Here is a 24317-nt window from a genome sequence, read left to right on the forward strand (position 1 = left end):
GTGATGGTACGTTTCAACTTCATTGACAGATCAGGAGGAATTTGTTCAGTCTCCAAATTCTGTTTAACTGCAAAATCGCATTACTCAATATTGCAAATTATTATTAGTATTTTTTATTTTTTTTTGCAGCTCATTTAGTTTCACGCTTTCATATTCAAAACTGAATTCAGAAAATCTCCTGATCATAATGATCATCTCACTTGCATGACAGGGTTATAAAGGACGTGTAACTGCACTCAGTAAATACACAATATACATTTTTCTTTTGATCTGTTCAGCACCTATTCGTTCATGGATTTTGGGACGTGGTCTGATGGTGACGGGGGTCTAAGCTGAGCCCACCAAACCCCAATCTGCTTTTTCAGTTCTAACCCAGAAAGGCAAGCTGAATGTCACTCCACCCATTCATCAATGGCAGAGTCAGGTTTATCAGAGCTGGGTGCTACTTATCATACAGGTTATCTCTGGATGTGAGACTGGTGCCTCCCCAGAGCTGAGCTGTGTATCTGATTGCATCAGTCACAGCGCTGCTCTTCTGATCCGACGTGGGGGAGGGACAGGAGGAAGCGATGGTCTGAATACTGGGCTGCTTTTTGAAAACAGACGCAGTCTTTTAAAATAAGTAACTATATTACGATTGCTACCGATGTGTTCCACTCAACTAAGTAAACAATATTTGGAACCTCATGAAAGCGGACTCCAAACATATCTTGTCATCATTTTCAAATATTTTCAAGTTGACTGTACATCTGCAAGTATCATTATAAACTGACAGCAAAGTGGTTGACTCTTTGAATTGCACATCCTTTAGCTGACAGCCTAGTAAATAATTGGATATTAAGAGTGTTTGGAGATAAACCAGAAATATCTATTGATTTTCTGGAAAATGACCATTATTTTTTTCTGAATAATCAATTCCGGGTTCAGCAAATATAAAGAACAATATTTTACACAGCGTGATACTCTTTAAACAAGAAAAAATGCTTGCAGAAGTATGAATGTGTTTTTGGAGCCTATTGTATATTCCCAAGTCATTGACAGAACCCACCCTGTTCTACCAACCTTTACTTAATGCACAGCAATAGGAAGCTTGTCCTTTATCTAGGTGGGTTAATTCTATCAGTTACAGCCTCATTCATGCTTTTTTTTTTTTATCTCAGGTTTGAAGATGCTGGCGTTTCACAGTTAATGGATTTTACTTTGGCTCGCTTTTGAAAATCAATAGCTGTTTTCCGGAGACTGTGAGAGATAACGAATACTGATCATGTCCTTGGGTTTTGAAACACGACAAGGAGAATTTAAGAATTGCTTTGGCCTTTATACAGAAGCTCTGAAAAGGTATGGCTCTGTAGAACAGGGTAATAATGCAGGGGCTGTATTTTTGGGTCCCAATTCTTCTTAACTGCAAAACCTCATTGACGTTTCTTATTCCTTTGCATTTAGTTTTACCATCTTGTATTCATAAATTAATTGAGACAAAGCTGGAGGGCCGGACAGCTGGACGCTCTGCTGTACAAAGAGGACAGTGGCCTGGGGCTGCAGCAGGCTGGATGGTTCAAGTGGAGACCGCGCATGCGGGGCTCTAACTGGAGCAAGCCATGAGGTTTGCATTTCCGAGCCCAGGCTGTCATAATAAATAATGGATTAGGAAGGATTGCCGTGTGCTGTTGCACCTCTCTCTCTGTGTGAGGATGATTAACAGCTCCCAGTAGGCTCAGCACTCGCCATGCTACAGCTGGAAACGAACAAACCTGTGTCACCTGACAGCCACCAATTAGCTAACAGCATAGGGAGGGAGGGAGAGAGTGAGAGAGGGAGAGAGGGAGAGAGGGAGAGCGAGAGCACCCTGGATTTTTTTTTTTTTTTTTATGTGTTTTTGAAATATGCATGCATACACTAAAATAAATGTGGTGTGTTCTAATTTGTTCTGGGTTTTGTGCAAACTAGTGCAGAATTCTGACAAGAGGAACTGTTTCACGTGCACTCTTAATGTTGATTTATGTGATGGGTAGTTACTAGTTATTAATTCACAGTATTATTAGAGATATTATGGAATACAGTCATGTTAACATTTCACATGAAATGGATCCAGGTTTATAGTGCTTGCTGGGTCAAAAAAGTCTCCACAAGGAAGGAAGGTCTGACACAACCTACCTTATGAGGACACAGGCCAAGTCCTAGTAGTGTTTAAACAGATATTAAAACAGAAATTACTGTTTTTTAAAACAAACTAGAAGTGCCCAAATATTTTGTTTGTTGTTGACTTTCACCCTGCGTGGAGTTTTATTTGTTTGACTGAAGTTAGGAATAGTAAATCAAAATATAGTGAGAGTCAATGCGAAGTCCTCATAAACACTATAAACAAACGCGTGTGTGTGTGTGAGAGAGAGAGAGAGAGTGAGAGTGAGAGTGTGTGTGTGTGACAGAGACAGAGTGAGAGTGTGTGTGTGTGAGAGAGAGAGAAAAAGAGAGCTAGAGTGAGTGTGTGTGTGTGTGACAGACAGAGTGAGAGTGTGTGTGTGTGAGAGAGAGAGAAAAAGAGAGCTAGAGTGAGAGTGTGTGTGTGTGTGTGTCAGACAGAGTGAGAGTGAGAGTGTGTGAGAGAGAGAGAGAGAGAGAGAGAGAGAGAGAGAGAGTGTGTGTGTTTGTGTGTGTGTACGTGTGTGCGTGTGTGCATGCAAGGGTGGGAGGTTACAGTACATATTTTCCTTTGTTATTTTAAGGCTACAACCATACTGTAATATACAAAACCACCAAGAACTTAGCACGGGAAAACAGATAAGTGAGGAAAGCAGGATATAAAAACGAGAAAGGGAAACTGGGCCAGATATAACTTTTAAAGCTCCTCAGCAAAAACATCTCATTGAGGCACCACAGAATGGGGCTGTTCTTTCACCCTGCAGATAAAGAACCCTACTATGAATTATTGTACACCATTATAAATGCGCACGTTATTCCTCTCGTTATGCCACACTGCCTGTTTCATGGAATCGGAAAAAACATATCAGCAGGAAAATCAGCAGGAGACCGAAGGGAGATGCAGTGTGGGATATGTTAGCAAAGATCACCTGGCTTTTAAAGGGTGTATAGGACCCATCCCCTTCCCCCGAGTACTCTAAACGCACAACACTACAATACAATGGCTATTCAGCACACAGAGGGAATGAGGATGCTGTTCTTTGGGCATTCATAAACCTCCCATGGGCATTCTAGCAATGCTCATCTTCACTGACTAACAAAGAAAATATGTTATGCAAGAGGTACAGAACACTGTCTCTTGGATTATAAATCACGGCACAATATAATGAAGAATTAGCAGTTTTGCATCATCTGTTCTATTTTATGCTTTTAATTAGGAGGGGACAGAACCCACCTGAGCATCCACATTACTGTATGTGTGCCCTTATAAAACATCTGAGAATTCAAATTAAACTGCATGTTAGGACCATACAATATAAAAGTGCAAAAGTAATTTTTATTTTTTTTAGGTAACGGGTGCAAAATAAAGTTTTCTGAGAACCTAATCAAGTGCACGACAGACACACTACAAGATCATGATCTATCCAGCTATCTATCTAGTATAAAGTGTTGGCATAGATAGGAGAAGGCACACATATACAGTTACTACACAGATATACCAAATTCACATTAAAATATAGCAAGCTTTACTCCCACGCTTTGCAATGCATGTAAGCAAACCCTTCCAGCTTTTAAATGATTAATCAGGTGTTACTGGAAGAGGTAGGAGGATGTTACGGGAAGAGGAGAGAGAGAGAGAGAGAGAGAGGAGAGGGGGATGGGGTATAGAGGAGGCTTAGAATACCTGACCTTGTGCATTGTGAACAGTATAACACCATTCTGCTCCCCCGCTCGCCTGTCATCGCAAGCAATGAAATAAACAGAGCCCAGCAGCCAGCCGGGAAGATTCTCTCAGGCAACTTGCTAAGTCACGCTCGGCAGATCCTTGCACAGACATCTGTGCTGCAAAGCATCCCTCCCAGACTGAGCCGGGCTAGAGCCACCTAGAGGGGTACTGGAACTGAAGACAGGCAGAGAGAGGGAGAGGGAGAGATCAATGCTGCCGTTGTGCTGCGAGTGCTGCTATTTGTATAACAATCTTTAACCCTGTTCCTCCCCTGGAGGAAAGAATGCAAGCGTTCCACAGCTACGTACCGGAATGCAATTTGTGTTCTGTTCCGTAAAAGCGATGAAAGGGTTAACACATAGCACGCACACACACAATGGCAGCCTGCTCCCCCCCCCCGCCCACCCCCCCCAATATCTTTTGTAGAAACGACAGAGGTCTTTCTTTCTTGGAGGTTACAGTGCTCTACCAAAGATCCAGACTTCGATCTCCACAATCAAGTTGTATATTCCATGTGTGACTGGGTTCCGTATTGTCGCACACTCCAATGAAGAATGCCTTGTGATGGGTTACGCAGCCCCACTTTGTGCATTAAGCTGTAGCCATGAAGGAGACACAGAACAGGGTTGATTCAGGACAATCTAGCAGTTCAGAAGATATGGCAACTGGGAGTGATAACCAGAGGAGACAACATATGCTTCTTAAAGTCACAGACACAGAATAAATGTCCCTGTCTTTCTATTCTGAAGAAGCAGGTTTGACCCCCTCACCCACTGTTCTCTTTAAAGTACAAAACTGTATTTAATCTTTTAGCTGCTCATTCTGGAAGTCCCTGAAGCATTTTAGCTGCTTTTTTTTGGTATTATCTGGCTTGTACAGTGTATCCCAGCAACACTCCACTAATCCATTAGTGTTATTCTTTTAATCCATGAAAGGTAGAAGATTCAGCATCCAAACTGAACAAAGAGCAGCTGGTCACAGAGTTGTGATTCTGGCTCTTCTCTCTCCAGGCCGAACCTCATGCCCAGAGCTCCCGTTGCAAAGTGGCTGGTCTGTGTCACGACAGCTTGCAAGCAGTCCGCTCAGAAGCCTAGGAGATGTCTCTCAACCTCCTCCTCCCCCCCCTCCTCCTCCTCCTCCTCCTCTCGACAGGATCCTCTTTCACATCCTGCCTGCTCCCCACAAGCACTGCTGCTGCTGCTGCTGACTCAAGCCGTGAATGGGCGAATCAGCACTTCTCTCTGGCTTTGATGGAACTGCTCTGTACTGTGACCCCCAGTACCTGCCTGCGTGCACATGACAGGACAGGACCCGTCTGTGGAGGGTCAATTGAGATAACGCAGCCTGTTTTACAGTTACAATAAGGGAATTGTGCCATCCCACACTTCAACCCTGCATAATCTTTTCAATTACAGATCAGTGCACTTGTAAATAAGATATATAAAAAACTCAGACTGCGGTCTAGACTGTGAAATTGCCTAACATGAGAAAGGTTCAGCTGACTATAGAAATGGTACAAGGTATCATTTAAATGTGTTTTGTTGCTTGCAAACATCATACAGATGGGCAGACAGATTGAGATAGTGTAAGTACATGTGTGTTACAGTTAATATAAACAAGTGTGTCTGAAGCAATTGCAAAAGGATCAAGTTTTGCTGACTTTTCCAGACAAAGGAGAAGCCTAGGAGGGGGGTGTAGTCACTGCATCGATGATGTTGCAATTTGAGCAGCGTTTACGTGCTGCACCTCGAATCTTTATACCACCTGCCCCAGTTATCAGACAGCATGGTCGTGGCTCCCACTTGCCCCATGATGCCAACAGCACTTTCATTGTTATTACAAGGTGGAAAACAATATCTCATAACTAAAAAAGCACTGACTGTACCAGCGATATTGAAAGTGCATGCATGAAAAACTCACGAATGGTAAATACTGTATGTAAACATAAACGCATTAAGAAAAAAAAAAAAAAAAAGGCTATTCGGATGAATAATTTACAATAACCAGTTATTGCAAATACAAAGCCAGTGAGCTAGAGGAAACACAGATTTCTGTATTTCTAAATTGACATCATGAATAAGTAACAAGGCTGCCTTGGATAGAGATCAGCGCTCTGTACTTAAACATGTATTTCAATATGCACCGGATCTGGTAATTTAAGGATGACAAGGCGAATGCAAACTGCATCCAAACTATTCATCAAAAACCACATGCCTGCTTTCTCTTACTAAACATGGGACCTATTCTGAAGACAGATGTAAACCTTCAATGCATGTTTTCCCAAGGACTCTCTCTTAAAATGAGGCAGCCTGCTTCTCTTTGAATGTAAAGATGTTTACTGTAATGCTTACAACAGCCTTCCATCATCCACACATCTAACACAGCAGCTTTGATAGCGACTGATCGCTAATCTCAGTCCCTACTTAACTCTCCATTAACAAACATTAAACAGCACTTAATTGCGTAGCAGACTGCACAGGTACAGTGATAGACCATTAGCAGACATTAAAAGGTCTGAGGTTTGAAGACACGAGTGTGTCATTACCAGAATAAAAACAACATGAGGGCTGATCGAGGGAGACCAGCCTAGCTTCCTGTCCTGACAGTGCATTAGTAGCATCCCAGGCCAATGGACCCATGCCAGGCAGAGGAAGAAAAACACAAAGGCTACAAGCTCCACCTTGAATTAACCTCACATAATTAAGAGGCCTCCGCACGTATACCTGTCTAGATATCTCCAAATGCCCTTGGAAGACCCGCCGCAAATCGCTAACAAACTTTAAAACTGAAGGCTTTTTCTTTTTTTTTTGCAATGATTTTTTTCTTCCTTGTGAAAGCTAGCACAAATGTTTCCGTGCTTAGCGGCTTATCATTTGACAGCAAGGATTTCCTTCACCCACCCTCGTTAGCATCTCCTTCCCAGCCTCTGCAGTATGCCTGTGTCAGTGGCTCATAGTTTTCAGGTAGGTCCTGGAACAGCAGGCGATAACAGACCATTTACATCAATTCTCGGCTCACATTCGATATCACAGATACAACCACTGCCTGTAAAGGTCATGAAGTACGAATGCACGTCATCCTTATCATATAAGCACGATAGATTTAAAGTATCTTGTTTGAGTCCTCTGTATGAGAGGGCTTTTTCACCAACACGTCTCTTAACCCTTCACTGTCACAGATTCCACTGTGTGGTTCTGTTTGATGAAAAGCAGAACTTCATGTGCAATTGGGAAGCTTTGGTTAGCTGTAACCACCAGAATGAAGCAACAGCAAGCTGTGCTTGTATAGCCATTAATTACACTTTATTCAAATACTATTGTCTCTAAAGCCAAAGACCAGTTTTGTATGGTTACCCGATTGATATTCCCAGTACAGTGCGCTTGTATATTCTGCTCCAGATCTAATCACATGGTACTATTGAATCCCATTTTGTTCAGCAAATGCACAGGGAATTCAAAAGATGAATGAAACCCAGAATTCACCACCACAGACATGCAGATAGCAACAACCCCCAAATTAAAAAGAAACCAGAACAGAATCCTTACCTACAAACACCTGCTGTCAAGCCTCAAAACACTGTTTCCTAATGACAGGCCAGCCGTATCAACAGCACTGCCAGCGAAGAGAACTGCATTCCCAAAAGTTTACACACCAGCTACTGAAAACAGAACCAAACCCCAGCATAGAACAGCAAGCAAAGCAAAACCTATTGCCGACTGCAGTGCAGCGCTGGTCACTATTGTGTTCAACATATAGATGCAGGATCGGGCCTATTAACAACAGAACACCACAGGTTGGAATTGTACTCAGCAATTGACTTAATGTTGCAGACGATGGCTGTCCAACCGAACAGCCGGCTCTGACAGCTGAGAAGCAGGCAGGGTAGCTCAGACAACACGCTGCTGAGCCCTTATACATGGAGCAATTCACTTTGGAAAATCAGCTTACGGTTTTCCAAAGTGTTTACTGCAGCTGCACTATAGGTTTACCACGCTTTACTTACCATTATTTCACTATGCTTTACTATACTGTAGCCTGCTATGCTGTTTACCACGGTATACATTTAAAAGGAACAGCACAAATGAAACTCGTTTTTGTGACACGCAGTAGCATTGTTAAGATGTTACTCCACATTGCATTACTGTTTTTCAAATCCAGTAGACCATTGTACCCGGACACTTTTCAGCAATTTTTACCTTGCAGAAAAAAACGTGGGAGCAATTCTTTCTTTTTTTTTGTACTGCTGTGTACAGAGCAAATTGCATTCTTTATAAAAGCATAAGAACTTTTGCACCAGTGCAAAGCAATCACCAATTGGACCCAATCAAAAACAAGGGATGCAAAATATATATAAAACACAGTATATATCAAAAAGTTTCGCTTGGAATATTTCAAACGCACTTACCTAAACTTCTCGGCTCCACCATCAGACCTACAAGACAAAGAAAAGGAAGCACATGAGAGAGAGAACATTGCAGAAAACGCTCTTGATGCAAATTCCTAGGCATTTGGTATCATAACGAAAAACGGGCTTCTCTAACTCACTGAGGACTCAGCTTGACTACCCACCCTCACAGGACAGGTGAGACTGAAGCAAATACTGCAGCTTCAAAGAAAGAAAGAAAGAAAGAAAGAAAGAAAGAAAGAAATCCTGCAGCACAAGGAGCACATTCTGAGAATTTTCTACATACAAATTAAAGAAGTTCAGTTTTGCTTCTCCAAATTCTCAATTTATAACCAAATTTCCTCTGCAGTTTCATTCCATTTCTCTTAAATAATAATACAGACCCATGCCGCTGAATCAGACCACCCATGCCGCTGAATATTCCACAATCTTATTTAACCACCAACAGCACAAAAAAACATGCAGATTGTGCTAGCTGCATTATAATGCATTAACTGAACTCCTCAGCTTTGAAATCTCACCAATGGCTTAACCCAGCTAAAAACAAAACATGCTTTGCAATACTGATAAGTTGTACAATTCTGCAGGCAACTGGCAGCTCTCCACAGTACAGAAAGCTGTAGTACACATGCATGGGGAACATGCCAGCAGCATAAATGTTAACCAGGAGAACAAACTCATTGGGGTCAACCAACTAGAAACTGTTAGACATTCTACATTTAAAAAAACAAAATAAAATGGCAAGACGAAACAGTAGGAACGAGATTGCATTTCCGGAATGCAATGATCTGTGAATCTCCAGCTTTCAAAACAGATGGTCACAGAGTGCAATTGTTGGATACCAATACAGTCCCCTACCACTGTGTTAGGAGTGGGATGTTAATTACTGCTCTGTAGAGCAGACAGGCAGGAGAAGAGAATCGCATCCTTCAGCTAGGACAGCGTGATTGTGTTCATCACAAGACGGGTAATTAACATTCAAAAGCAAAGCCTTATTTAGCAGATGCTAAGTGGGAAGCTTGTGGGAGGAGGACAATGCTGGTAACATGTCCATTTGGATATGCAGTGTACCAAATGTACGGCTGGTTTCACTCACACCAAATTGAGAGTTACATGTACGGCTGGTTTCACTCACATCAGATTGAGAGTTACATGTACGGCTGGTTTCACTCACACCGAATTGAGAGTTACGTATACGGCTGGTTTCACTCACACCAAATTGAGAGTTACATGTACGGCTGGTTTCACTCACATCAGATTGAGAGTTACATGTACGGCTGGTTTCACTCACATCAGATTGAGAGTTACATGTACGGCTGGTTTCACTCACAGACCTGGAGTGGCACTAATTTCGGATTACCTGAGCTTGGGTAACCTGTGAAACCAGCCGTGGAAGAAATCACAACACATGCTTCAGCAGAATCACTGCACCCGGCCATCCACTGTTCTTTTATGCCAAAAATCCACAGTAGCATTGCCTTCAGAGCCAAGGAAAGACTAGTCTAGTTTTTGTCTATAAACCCAAGTATCGTTTTAATGTGCCATGCCAACCCCATTTAGATGTCAAATGTATTATGGCCGACTATAGCAACTTCTGGCATTACTGCTGAATAAATGCAATCTGTACTAGAAATAGCTTACAATTTGACCACTGCAGATCAATGCCTGCATCTGCAATATTTTTAAAGAAAACTTCCATATCTCACTACTATTTAACAAAAAAATATATGAAGGCTTTGGTAAAAAAAAAGTTCTGGCTGTTGCACAAAATCTGACTGACCAGACATGAAACTGATGTTAAGAACTAAGATGGTTACTATAGTACACCTACAAATGTATAAAGCTATTTTGTGATACAAGAATTGCATTTTCTTTTTTAAGCTATATACCATATCCTGAACAAACATCTTTCAGTGAAGACACTCACTTGGTCCTGTGGAAGGACAGCCGTTTCCGTAGAGATGAGACGTGAAAGTGGCATCCTTGTTTGACAGCCATGGTGCAGGTGACTGGCTCAGTGTGGCTCTGAACCATGGTGAACAGATGACCCTCTATCACTCTGGAGACCCACTGGCTGACCAAACTCCAGAACCCTCGCTCAAATGGAGCGTTCCTCCATCACAGCCTCCAGTGAAAGCATCCCCTATTCTACTAGAAAAAGCCAGGCAGAGTCTGCAGTCACGAGGAATGCACACCACCCTACAACTGGCAGGACTCCCTGCTTGTCTCCAAGCTCGGAAGAAGCTGAAATCCTGCCTTTCATCATCCGTTACAGCATCTCTGTTCAGCTACACCAGCAGGTACGGTCTCGTTCTATCACAGCACAGCTGCCACTTCTCCAGCTTTGCTGAAGCACTGCTTCTGCAGTTTTTTTTGACGAATGCACCTGCCCACAGACTTGCCCCCCTGGAGACCTGCTCATACAGCACTACAGTGCGCCTTGTGTTTGCTCCCGGGGGAAGGTTTTCTTGACAGAGTAATTCGCCGCACGTGTTACCCCACTTTGTTTCTTGTGAAGACTCTTTAAGCGCCTCCTTGAGCTTTTCAGCCATGCTTTAGGCTGGATGGGTAGATCCATGCAGATCCACAATGACAACATGCATGATCACATGCTGCAACATTAAATTGAAAAATTAAAAGAAGTGGCCCGGTGTGCTACAGATGTACAAATCAATTAAAACAACAAAAGGGAACACACATTAGCAATAGCATGCAGGAAACAGGATTTAACCAGCGAATCCCCTTCTGAAATAATGGAGAACAAAAAACTACTCCAGAACACAACAGCCTTGAAAGACCCCAAGACTTTTACATTAGGAAGATACAATGTTCACTCCCAGTATGAGCACACACTTGTAAGTATTCTGGGCATCCTGATTTATTTTATATAGTTAAGGCTTTAGAAAACACACACACACACACAAATCATCTGTTGATCATTTAGTTGTCCAGAATAGGGTGCTGCCCCTGTATCCTGCCCTGCTCAAAGTCCTATCTGCAGCACATGTTTCAGCTGGGATGCCCACTGCACAGGAAGTGAATCTGTGTGTTGGCAAGTTAAACGGACTTCACCAGATTGAAATAAACGTCTGAAAAAAACGACAGGAAAAATGACAGGGTCTTGCTGTTGTGCTAATGTTTTTGTAGTCTTGGCTTTCACCTGAGACCACCAGACTTGCTTCGCTGTCCCCCAAGTTGGAGATAGAGGGGGTGAAGTAAGCAAGTGGTGTGCTCTTTCACTTTCAGGACTACAGTTAACAAGAGTATCTCATGTACAAAACAACACCAATGCAGAACACATTCTAAGTCTATATCAGCAGCATCTGCAAGCACACCTAGGAAACACTGGGTTACAATCGCTTGCTGTAAATTAAGACAGAAATGTTAAGATTAACAAAAGTGGTGTCACTGTAAACACACACTCTCTAAGCACATCACAATCGCTCTGCCGCTGCATATTCAGTTTGCAATGCCAAGACGATGCTGCCGGGATGCTTGCTTTTCTCTTCCCGTAAGAGACAAGAACTAGAAAGGCTATCCTCCCTTTCTACAGAGCTGGGAGAGGGGAATAGAAAAATGAATGCATTACCTGCAAAGGAAACATGACATTCTAAGCCCAGGTACAAAAAGTACAGGCGTTAGTAGCACAGGTGGAGGATATTCCATCGAACAAAAGAGAAAAATAGAATAAACTAAGCAGCAGCAGCAGCAGCAGCCGGTGTGCAATGTACAGTGTATAAAGACACCGCGCTGGAGGGCTTAGGACGAGGGTTTTGTTTCTTGTACTGCACCTGCACTGGGACGACCTTCAATATCATGCGTCTGGAAAAAATCTAAGAAAATTCACTCTGGGAGGATGAGAGAGAGAGAGAGAGAGAAAGAGAGAGAGAGAGTGTGAGAGAGCTTCCGTAATGGAATTCAGTGCGCTCTTTTGTAAAGGCTGCTGCTGTAATGCTCAGCCCCTGACTGCTGGAATGTGCAGTATCATTGTGCACTGTCGCTGTATTCCTCTGAGCTCCTTTTAAAAGACAGGAACGCTTTTGAATCAGCTTCATTTTGTGTTAGAAAACGGCTGTATCATTACTGTAAATAAACCTTCTAAGCAAAAGAGAGAAACTCTCGTCTGCACAGTACAATGAGTATTATTTATTTTATACATTTATGCATTGGTTTGCATTGCATACGTTTATTTAAAGAATTCTGTTTCAGGAATTCATTTCAGCATGGTCATTTGTGTCACCGGATACAGTACGTTTCATGCAGTGTTTTATATTTTAATATTTTTGCTAGCACTACACCTAAGCCACCTAAAATGAATATGAATGAATACAAATAACCCGATGCAACCCTTCCTTCACTATGTGAAACACATGCGATTTGCACCTAGCAGCTACAAAAGCAAGCGACACCGCACAACGTCCCCAGCAGCATCACCGTGTGCATGTCTGTCTCCACTCTCCGCAGCTCCGCAGGGCAGTGGATACAGTATATCCCTCTGTCAGCACCCATCGCTTCTCAGGATCTATTGTGAGACCTTGCAGATAACCTTGTTATATATGATTTATCCTTCTTCCAGGCTCATGGCCAGCTTGCAAATTGGTCAGATTTATTCAGCTACTCGGTCCAGGCTTAAATCCTTGCCAGACACGTGAGTACTTGATATATCGAAGACGACACAGGGCACTGCTGCTTACGAGCACAGAAAATCAGAAGTGGTTCATCAAACCAGGGGTTCATTTGTGCCAGATCGCACCGGATCCCAGATACAGCATGAATTATACAGTTTGCAAATGATAAACTGTATGGAGGAAAAAAAAAGAACTCTATATACATAACATGTTCTTCAGATTAGTTGGCCCGCCACTGGTATTGTTCAAACCTGAAGATTATGTTCAGTAGGCAATGATCAGCATGCAGCTTCTGACACCAACAATAAGGAACGAAACCTGCAAGCAGACGAGAACTTGAAGCGTATTCGGGAGCTGCTGTAAATCAAGGGCAGTACATTAGGTCTAAAGTGCTCAATTTCAGATGCCATACATTTTGGTGTCAAAGGGCAGATCAGAACACTGCAGATCAAACTAACACAAGTGCACGCAAAAAGAGGCATGTTTGAAGGCTGCAGATTCAGAAACAAAAAACGCCCTCCCCCCCAATTACCGACAGGGTTAACTTACAGATTCAATTAGCAGCCACTGAAAGGGGAACAACAGGAACAGGTAAATAATACACCTGCTTACGCAGGACAGTACTGGCCAAGCCCTGGAGATCTAGTTATCTGCGAGGATTACCGGAACGAAGGAAGAGCACCCAGCAAGTCATGCAACTCCATTGATCAGACTTGATCATTAGGCTTATCAGCTGGCATTTTAATAAGTCATGAGTACCAGGTGTTTTGTTGCAGTAACTTTCCACCGTATGCAGCCGCATGGGACTGTGTCACGTATCCCCCTGGTGCTGGTTTTGCCTGAAGCGCAGAACCAGGAGTTTTATTTTCTGCAAGGCATATGGAGGAAAGCAAAACACTTTCACAACAAGTGCAGCATCAGATATTTCAAACTGAAGGGCTGTTGTTCCTGTTCAGCTCGGTGCTGACTGCATTAGGCACTGCTTATTTTAGGAGCTGCTCAGACCCAACTGCAATGTTGAAATGAGAAGCTCTTCACGGTGGATTGAACATGGGCTTGGGCGAGAAGCACAAGAAAATAAAATCTTTACCTCGGGCCTCTTGACGCATTTACTGGAACATCTGGCATTGAATACAGAGCGGCCCTTGTAAGAACTCACTCTGCACACGGTAAATGTAAAAAAGCATGCCTGATTGATTGTGTCACACCATCCCCAACAAAATCAATTACAAAAGAAAACGCTGTCCTGAGTATTTCTATTGTCAAGTCCTTGGCCTCCAGTGCACGTGGCCACACTGACTCACGCCACCAGCTCATTTTCCGCTTTTGAAAAGGCAGCTCTGTTATCTGCATGTTCGCATGGGAAATGATTTGTCCGAGTCACATACCCCATGGCTCAGTGTTTCGGATTGGTCATCGTTTATCACTGGAATATCAGAAGATCCCTTCTGTTGTCTGTTTCCATTGTGACACGCAGGCTAGTGACAGACCCGACAGTGAAAATAGAACAGGACGAAGACTCTGTGTGAGGACGAGTCATGCGACATCCTTGTGCACAACGGAGGGATGGGGAGATGGCATGACTTCATCATTAGGCATAATTAACATTAGTATTAGTGCTAGCAGGCGTATATTCTACTGCACTCCTCTGTGCAGTACAGTTGATCAGAAAACAGGTTTTGTTGCACGGCTGGTTTGTACTCTCTTGCTGTTCCAGGTACAGAAGGTTCCTCCCCCTTTTTGAAGGGCATGAATAGGATCGAGCGGGTCTGACCACGCTGGATGAGGCAGAACGGTCGCCAGCGCTGAAACACTGGAGCGCGGGTCTGACCACGCTGAAGTTCATACGAATATTCTAATAATTACAGTTTAAATGTAGCTAAACAGGATCATCATTTATTTTAATGTCGTGCCCGGAGTGGTTCCTGTAATGTTATATTCCAGTTTCAATCCTGATGCTGTGACCCTCAGCAAACAACATTAGCCTTGCCAAGAATACACTTCATACATCTTTGTAATTACTATTGGCTGTAAAACTGAATACTATTTTTTTTTTTTCTTTTACAAAAGGTGCCAGAAATCATTCTGCTATTGCACAGTGCTCCTCATTACTTATGTATATATGCTGTTTTTAACTGTGATTTAGTACCCTATCATTTATCCCTTGCCAGACCACTCTCCTATGGGAATCATTGGCTACATACAGGAGAGTTGTGCCACAGTTTTGATGACAGGGCGCCCTCTAGTGGTCAAACCTCAAACTTACAAAGCATTCAAATACAAAAGAACAGGCAACTGTTGAGAATGGACAGACATTAATAAAACATCTGGCTCTTATCCTTACTGGACACATCTCTGGGGGTTTATGCATCACGGTTGTAGCCAACAAAATAATGCTGTAAGTCTCAGGTACACTGTAGTGCACAAACACTTATTTTAAATAAGGATTTCAGCTATTACACTAGGTTAAACTGTCCCCATGTTTTAATCTTAGGAAGCGTGGTACTGCTTTACCAGTGTCTTCTGGGTCAAAACATGTTAGCATGTCAGTCAACAGGGGAAGCAGATGGTTGGTTACAGGAAAGAAGCCATTGAAGGGGTGGGGATAATTTCACCTTCCAGGTGCAAGGCAGTCTAAATGTCTACCGGAAGCCATAACAGCAGTACAGTATATTTCATGTTAGATTTCAAAATGTCAAATTTTTCAATTTTTGTCGGTTTTACGTTAAGTATATGAAAAACTGCAAATGAGCATGTAATTCAATATGTTAATGTAACGTTATTCAGCAGGTGTGGAACCAGACTTCAAAGGGGTTTCAAAAGGAAACCCCTTTGCAGCCAGCACAGTGGAACAGCACACTCACTTCTCCTCTCTGCTGAAGGGGGTCAGGAAGCGAGCCGGGTCGTCGTCATGGCTACTCTGCTGACTGCTCTGCTGGCTGCTGCATGAGAGAGAGAGAGAGAGAGAGAGAGAGAGAGGATCAAAACATCTCCATTTCAAACAAGTTTACAGGGGTACAGGGCCTACAAACTGGGGCCTCATAATTCCCTTGTTTTGGTATATTAAATTGAGCAGGTTCCAGAACACTCAGGCCATGGGGGGTACAATTTAAAAGATGCATTTAAAATGTCAGGAGCTTTTCAGTTGTTAGAAAAAAAAAAATGGCTTTACCAGGCCTCCATGTCTGATAAAACCAGAATATGTTTTCTGCTAAAATCTCTTCTTTCTTGGAGGTTATGAGCAGACTTGTCTTGGGGAGTCCAGCCAGTAGCCTAATACCACACAGGCTTTACTGAATTACAGTAAGTGAGTTTTTTTGTCTTTCTCTTTGAACTTTGCTATCAGGCAAAGTGTAACTTCCTGAGTGTTAATTGAGAATAACTGTGAAGCTGTTTTAAACTCTTACATTCGAAACTAAAATGTAACGCCACTGAAAGCCACGCAGAATGTGCTGTAAAATGTGCTTGAGGCATCCACTAGAGGGCCCTGTCTGATTCAGGCTGCAGCTGCTTTCACAGCAATCAACACCCTGCACTACTGTGTATTCACAAACAGAATTTTAAAAGCAGCAAAAAAAACCCCCAGCAATTCCCTGTTCCTCCTTTTCTAAACAGATGTGCCCAGCAGATTCTCAGACGTGCTGAATAGCACACAGAAGTACTTGCAGTGACTCAAACACATACTCTCTGGCTATACTACCTACATTAACCACAGAGAACAATATTTAAAAAAACAACAACAAAAATGTTTACACTTTCCCACAACTGAACTTTAGAGAACAAGGGCTGGTGAAAGTTTTCAAGGTCAAGTGTCAAAAAGTACCCGCTGCCAAAGCCAGACACACTGCAGGCACACTAGGGTTTCACGTGGGCCTCATTCTGTGGAGGCGTTTCCTCCATTTGTGCAGAATATGAGCATGAAAACCACCAGCTGAGTCACTCCTGCCCCCACATGGTGAGAAAGTGTCTAAAGGTGGCAAAAATTACCAGTCTGATGACCAATGACCTCATTCCCCCCCCCCCCCCATGTGGGGTATGACTTAGTAAAAATAAAACATCAATTTGAATGCATATTTCAGGGCCTGTCAACAAAAAAAATACTAATTGGAGGTCAGGAAAACCCCTAACGGCTAGTTTGAACAAGGTAAAAGGTACACTCTTCAAAGAAACTTGTCAGAAGTTGTTTTATAAAAGGTTTATAATGCAGTAGTGTACTGGAAATGCCCATTTTAACCAATTAATCAGTTATAAAACTCCAATCCACTCATGCATGATTGCTTGGTAGCAGGACCTCATGAATGTAGCAGGTCAGGGTTAAGGAACTACAGTGGAGCGCTAAATGCTGGAAGTCAAAGTACTGGATACATGTAGAGCTGTCATATCCCATTTGTCTGTTTCAAAGGCAGAGTCACTCAGCTAGCAAAAAGCTATTGGGTTAACCATTGAACATTTACTGCCACACAAAAATGGCTTTAGAAGTCACGGCTGCACAGCAGACAGCAAAACAAGCCAGACTCTGCACTGGTGGAGGAAAAACAAAACTACCGCTAAATAAAGTATTGGTTGTTAACAATTTGCTGTAAAAGTACTTGCAGCTATTAAAGTAAAATGTGCAGCGAATTTACACTCCCGCCCCCCCAACATGTCTCAGATCTTTTAGAATTGTTACATTTCTTTATTTAACACTAATAATACTCATAATAATAAATACAGACCCTAAATTGAACGTCAAAGTTATTTCTGGTTAAGCTATCACACTGACCACAGGCGGTCAAAGCAAGCAGAACTCTTTTTTAAGCAAGAGGCAAACACCCGTGAAACACCAAAACTAACCCCAAACCCTGTCTATTTCCTCTCACAGTTAACTGCAGACTGCAGCTGCCATGCGGTAGGGTTCTGTGGGGGGGGGTGCATCAGCAGCACTGCCCCAATGCTAATGGGATCTGACACACCAGCTAATACTGTTCATCACATGAGCCGATACAACCTGGCTGTCAAGCCCTGCAGGAGAAAACCCAGCTAATTAATCCTTGTCCTGTCCAGGCCCTCCTTCAGCCTTGGTTGCATTAACGACAATACAAAAAACACATCCCTGTTTGACATATTTACATAACAGGTCACCGTGTCCCAATGTTAAATATCTATAACACTGTATAATATATAAAGATGTATTACAGTAATACTGTGCAAAACGCATCCTAATATAATTCTCTACAACACTTACATGATTTAATTTTCCAGCGCATAGGAAACGGATTTGTGCAGACTGGAATCAATCAATCAGAGCTGACAGGTCACAGAAACTAAAAAACAAACACTAACGGCATTCTCATCCATTTAATGCAAATGAATCAGTGAACAGAGTAGCAGAATGCAATGCAGACACTAATTACAAAGTACATTAGCAACACCAGGAGGCAGCTTTATGTAAAGGAGCTTAAACACACATGTTGCAGCATTGGTTGTGCAGTAAACAAGGCAGAGAGCTGCTGGAAGAAAAGATGTATTCAAATTTGATAAGGGTGTCAAACGTATTTAATGAATTGCAAAAATAATGTCGCGAAAATAAAACAAACCGATGTGTGTGATTGGTAAAGATGATGAAAGATGCCAGTGGTATAGGATTGTGAAAGTAATCTACCAACATGCACAAGGACCTCAACGAAAGGGGCTGCACGTGCAATATCCTTGGGACGTAGCTGACCACTCCTACAGTGTACAATATTAAAAACTAAATGAAAGCACTGCACTTTTTTTGCAGACTGTCAACACTACAGTCAATCAACAGCAGTGACCTCTTGCGCTATGCACTGTACTGTAGCGTACTGAATCCTATATGAATCCACATAAGGGGCCGGGTTTTATCCACCTGGCAGCAGAGCTTGTTCAAGTTTCCATCCTGTCTGTGCACAGCCTCTTGAGTCTTATCACTAGCTCTAAAAACAGGCTGGTGTGCTCAGTGTTCAGTTCACATTTTGACAGGTGTCTGATTCCTCCGGCGGCGTCACCCTGCAGGCTCGACTCTTTAGGCAGCTTTCTTCTCGTACATTCTTCTCAAAAACCCTTCAAGCTGAGAATGTGCAGCCTGAGCCTGGGAGAGAAGATGCTGGCCAATGCAAAAAACAAAACGTGCTCAGCGCTGAGCAGAATTGCAGAGTCGTGTTCTCTCTTGTGTACCGCACTGCACAACAGCAGGAGTTTAGCTGTCTGTACCACTATTGAAATCCCTGTGCCAGACCAATACCAGGGTTGTAACCATTCACTGGGTATCGATGAATCATGATCAAGTCTTGACATGCTGTATCGTATCACACTTGACGTATGCACGAGAGAGCTCATTGTAGATCACCAAATGGTTCTCGAATAAAGAATAAGTGTGTTTTATAGCTGGCATGGACACATACTGTACTCTCCCTATCAGAGTGAATTTTTCTCTTTTAACAAAATGGTCCATTATTAAATGAGAATTTGATCTTCTTAAATGAGCATTTGATCTGCCAAGCAGCTTTACAACCGCAATGTATTTGAGACTACCAGTTCAACAGCGGTTCAACTCACAAATAAATACACTCTAAATAAAGTGGAGGTATGCACTCCTTTGACGGTGATATTGTTTAGTGCATAATAGTCTAACTGATATAGGAAAAGGGGTCTGAACCATTCCAGGTTCTACATGCAGAGCGTTAGGCAACCCGCCAAAGTGGCCAAATCTCTTAATACAACCTGGAACGGCTCAATCTGCAATGCAACGGGAGTCTTATTTCCAACTCCACAGGGAAGTCAAAAGTTGATTTCAAGGACAGTATATCCCGGCACTAATCTCTTTGGCACTGAGAGAGAGAGAGAGAGAGAGAGAGAGATCAACAGCACGTTTCATCCGACAGGATTATGAGCAGGAGAGCAGCATGGCGGTCATATACACAGGCTGGCAGTCAGTGCCCTGCTGAAACATTAGATCTCCTTTCCTGTCTGGTCTTGGTACCGGGCAGCATCTGTTCCTCTATAGCCGCACGGCATGCCCATGTGAAGAAACATGCTGGCGAGAGTGCCGACAGGTGCTGTGGAATGGTCTTTCTAACAGCCAGCCAGCCAGCTTTCAACAGCACTGGACACTGTGTGTGTGTGCAAGAAGCAATTCTAAGATCTGCCATTTAGTCACTGCAAAATCCCCTGGATATATAGAACCCATTGCAGAAGCACAGCAGAGTCAGATTTATTACTCACAGTATGCAAGGGTACTTGGACAGTAATACCTGCTTAATTACTTTTATTCAATTCAAAACTCTCCAAATAAAATATAATAAATCAATAATGTAAAAATAAACTGTATTTCGATAAACATGCATTTCTTGTCACTAAGAAGATTTGATTATAAAAAGTATGCCTTTACTCCACAGTGCTCTCTGCTGGACAATTAGGAGCTCACACACACACACACACACACACAGCAGCCAGTTATATCCAGTCAGTTTACACTCATCTGCCACAAATAAATATGACCATTGCAACCCCTTTCTGTCCAACCAACCAACCAACCAACAATAAAGCAATCAAGATGCAGGAAAGCACCGGCTTCATTCATTTAGCAGACTTACGCAAGTACAGCAGAAGCACAGTAAAGTACAGAGAGGTATTATAAAGCATAGAAAAATACATTGGTTGACTGTGGGGAAACCCTGGTAACTCTCCGATTCAATGGCACAGAAGCATTCCCAAGAACAAACACCCTGTGAGCATTTATTTAATCCATTCTCATGGGAAGCCTGTTTCTCACACACTTGAATCCGGCAGTCCTGAATTCAAATCACTCAGCCAGTCAGTGCTGTAGTTTTGCTGTTACCAAAAGATAATGAATTAGCATCTTACTCACCACATCCTGGGAGAAGGATTTGAATCGGTGTTCTACACCCCCGAAAACCACTCTTTTAAAGACTAGACTGCAGTCTTCGCAAACTAAAAAGTTCCATGAAGGAAGTTCCGATTCCCGGTGAGTCACTGTTAGTGAAGCTTATAATGGTTCTGAAAAGGACCAGTTTAAACATTAACTCTTAAAATTAACAACTATGCTCCCTATTACAGCTGCAATGCATGGAATAAGCAGGTAAACATTCACTAGGATTAGGAGACACACACACACACACACACACACACACACACACTTGTGCTGATGCAAAGTTTACCCTGGTTTCATTGATGTTATAAAACTAGGAATACACATTTTAGGTGCAAGTACAGGTGTCAGCAGCTACATTAAAGTGACTTCCTAGTGTTGCAACATGAATATTATTTTTCTGTGATCATGCAAGATGAAATATGTTCTTAACAGTATGGCGTTGATTTGTTCTTAAATATTTAGCTCAGGAGTAAAATTATATTAACGTGACTTTGACCCTTGTGCAACTTTTGTCTTCCTCAAAAGTTAAATATTTCTGTATACTCTGTTAAACTCAAAGTTAAAGTTCAATGTTCTTTTCTTTAACGATGCAGAATTTCAGCAGTGTAATTTGATGAATCGCTCTTAATATACCTATATTAATAATTTACAGAACAATTATTCCCAGCACTAGCTCACTCAATATTAAATGGAGAGAACTTCATCTGTTATTTTTCCAGCACCTCTCCGATAAACTACACTGAGCAATGTTTATCCAGCGATCATCCCAGATCACGTGAAAACTTGTAATGGAGTGAAGTTATTTTAAAAACACTGTGAGAGAAAGTCTGTCCCGGAAATGAGTGGGGAGGCTGGGAGGTTCCTATAAAAATAATCAGTTTTCAACAGTAAACATGTGGTTAACAGCTTTTCACTATAACCAGTACATTTTTTTTTTATCTATAGCACATATTCTGCCCTCAACGCCTTAACTGGCTTTCCATGGCAGCTCCTCATACAACTGACCTGGTAGCAATGTGTGTTTGCAGCTTCATGAATAAATACCAGCAACACAAGAGCACCAGACTAACCCACACAAACCACACTGAAGGGAACTGGGTCATGCTATGCCTACCCTTGAGAGATACACTTGTGGTGCAGCTAGAGCCTGAAACCCGAGAGACTGTCATGACAACAACAGAAGCGATGTGATGTCCAATGAGGGCTGCCCGGTGCTTTCCATACACCGCCAACACCGTGACCACAGGGAAGTCTGGGTATTTTTCACTATCGATCCGCCAGATCAAATGATGTGAAACTATTCCTGATTGAACAAGGCTCCCAAAGCGTTTCACACTTCAGAACCTGTCCCCGTGACCATTCCTGTCTGCCTGTATTATATTGTAAACATTATGCTGTTGCTTCAATGTATTTCAGATCTGGAAGCTGAATATGTCATTTGAAAAGTCCACTGAAATGATAGTAAATGCTGAAGTGCTGAAGTGAGCTACAGCAAAACAATTTGCTTAATTCAGTCGAGGGAGCAGCTAATTTACACAAGGGGATACAGCAGCTGTGGCTTTCTGCATGAATATTATCATAATCATGCATCACATGTCTATACTGTAAAGAACGCGGCTGTACAGAGTACACACTATGGCTAAAAACCTTTATTCTGCAGTGTAGGAAAACTACAAGTGTAAGAAAGCTATTAAGGTATTGTAACCTGGACCCGAATGAATTCCCTCACAATTAATCATTTAAACAGGATTCTATTTCTTTCTGCCAATACGCAGGCTGTTTGCTGGAGTTACCCGAGATAGGGAACCACAGGAAAGAATTAACACTGGAACAGAAGTGTAACATGAGCAGAAACGCGGAAAGCAGCCATTCGTCTTCCAGGGCTGGCCTGCCGGAGCCAATGAATACACTTCAACCCTGTTTCGCTTGTGTGACACTTCTATTACAAGCTTCTTATTTCTTACGATAGCTCTAGCAACATTCACTGCCCACGCCCCCACCCCGACTGGCATGTGCTGAAGATCCTAACATACTGTTTGTACATTATTATTATTATAACTGTTGTTATTTATGTATAAATGCAATGTTACTGATCAAAAAGGACTAAAAAAAAAAATTCCCCCCAGGAAGCAGCCACTTAAACTTTCTTTATTTGTAGAGCGGTACTTGAAAAATCTGCATATCCTGCATAAAAATGTTAAAACAAGCAAACACTCAGAACACACACTCAGGGCACCAGGCCTGATGTTCCTGGTGATAAGGGGGTGACTTATTTCACAGCCTCGGTTATCACTCATTTCAGGATCACCGTTATACTAACAGCCTTCTAACTGCTATCTAACTTCACCGAGATAGGCCACGGCTGGATTTATTTAGAGGTAAAAGTTAAAAGTCAGCCTCTTCAGCTTCTTATGAATTTGCTTTGAATTCTGATTGAGTGCTTTGAAGTTATGGATGTGTTTTTGTTTTTTGTTTTTTAGAGCATTGTACAGCACTGGGGAATCACCCTGAATTGCATCAGCCACTTATCCGTGGGCATCCTGGGCTTACCCCAAGAACTGTCTGATGCCATCCAGGTGCTTTTAAAAAATCCAGGCAGTACAGGTTGATCAAATCACCACCTTAGTTTAATATATATATATATATATATATATATATATATATATATATATATATATATATATAATTGTGTCATTAGTTTCAGAAAGTATTCAGGAGTATCAAATGTGTACAACTACATTGCCAAGCTTTGAAAACCCAACTCTATAAAAGCCACAATGCTTCAGCCAAGAAGTTTGTTTCAGTCCAGCACCTGACGTGTGAATAAGACAAGCTCACTCACTATAAAAGGCAAAGCTGAGATGAAAGCACGGAGAGGAATGTGAAGCGTGGCGATTGCTTTTTGGGTCAAGTTAGAGCTACAGAGGAATATGCTGATTGTAAAGCTGGCCAGCAATGCTGCAGAGCGACTCTCACTACTTGGCCAGCAGCTTGGATCAAGTACTTTATCTTCGGTGTAAGGACGGTAATGTTTTTTCTCCTAGATTAAAGTCTTCCCTTGTATAGAAACCTTTTACTGTGTAGAACACTCTTAAGAGTATATTGCACTACTGAGTTAAAACTCCAGATTGTTTAACAGCAAATGCAAAACCTCCCTCTCTCAGCCTTTCCATCTTTCCAAATGCTGCCACTTCCATGAGCTGCTTGATTGTGCCACTCAAAATACCCTGTTCCCATGTCTGTGTCTTATATTATAGCACTAGACACACTGTCTTATATCCAAGGGTCAGGTTAACATTTCACACAGCGCGGAATGTTTTGCACCCTTTTTCAACAGCGCTGGTTATCTGTTCTCTGTCCAACTTTTATCAAGCTTCCGAATATAGAAACAGGAAGAAAAAAATAAATAAAGCTACTGCTTAGAGCGCAGCGTGCTTCTGAGAAAGCTGCCGCACAGCTGCTATTAGGGCACCTGAACAGGCAGTTTCTCAGCAACGTCATCTCTCAGAAAGGACTTGGAACATC

General features: G+C 42.3%; 1 protein-coding gene across 1 annotated transcript in view; it reads right to left on the reverse strand.

Annotated features, from left to right (window-relative positions):
• LOC117397177 (protein Aster-B-like) overlaps positions 1-24317 on the reverse strand; it is a 96805-nt gene that overhangs the window by 60009 nt on the left and 12479 nt on the right. Inside the window, 2 exon segments of the mRNA XM_059009742.1 lie at positions 8271-8297; positions 15763-15840. Of these exon segments, the coding sequence (XP_058865725.1) occupies positions 8271-8297; positions 15763-15840 (105 nt within the window).

Source organism: Acipenser ruthenus, chromosome 39 (genome assembly GCF_902713425.1).
Source record: "Acipenser ruthenus chromosome 39, fAciRut3.2 maternal haplotype, whole genome shotgun sequence".
Classification (NCBI taxonomy): Eukaryota; Metazoa; Chordata; class Actinopteri; order Acipenseriformes; family Acipenseridae; genus Acipenser; species Acipenser ruthenus.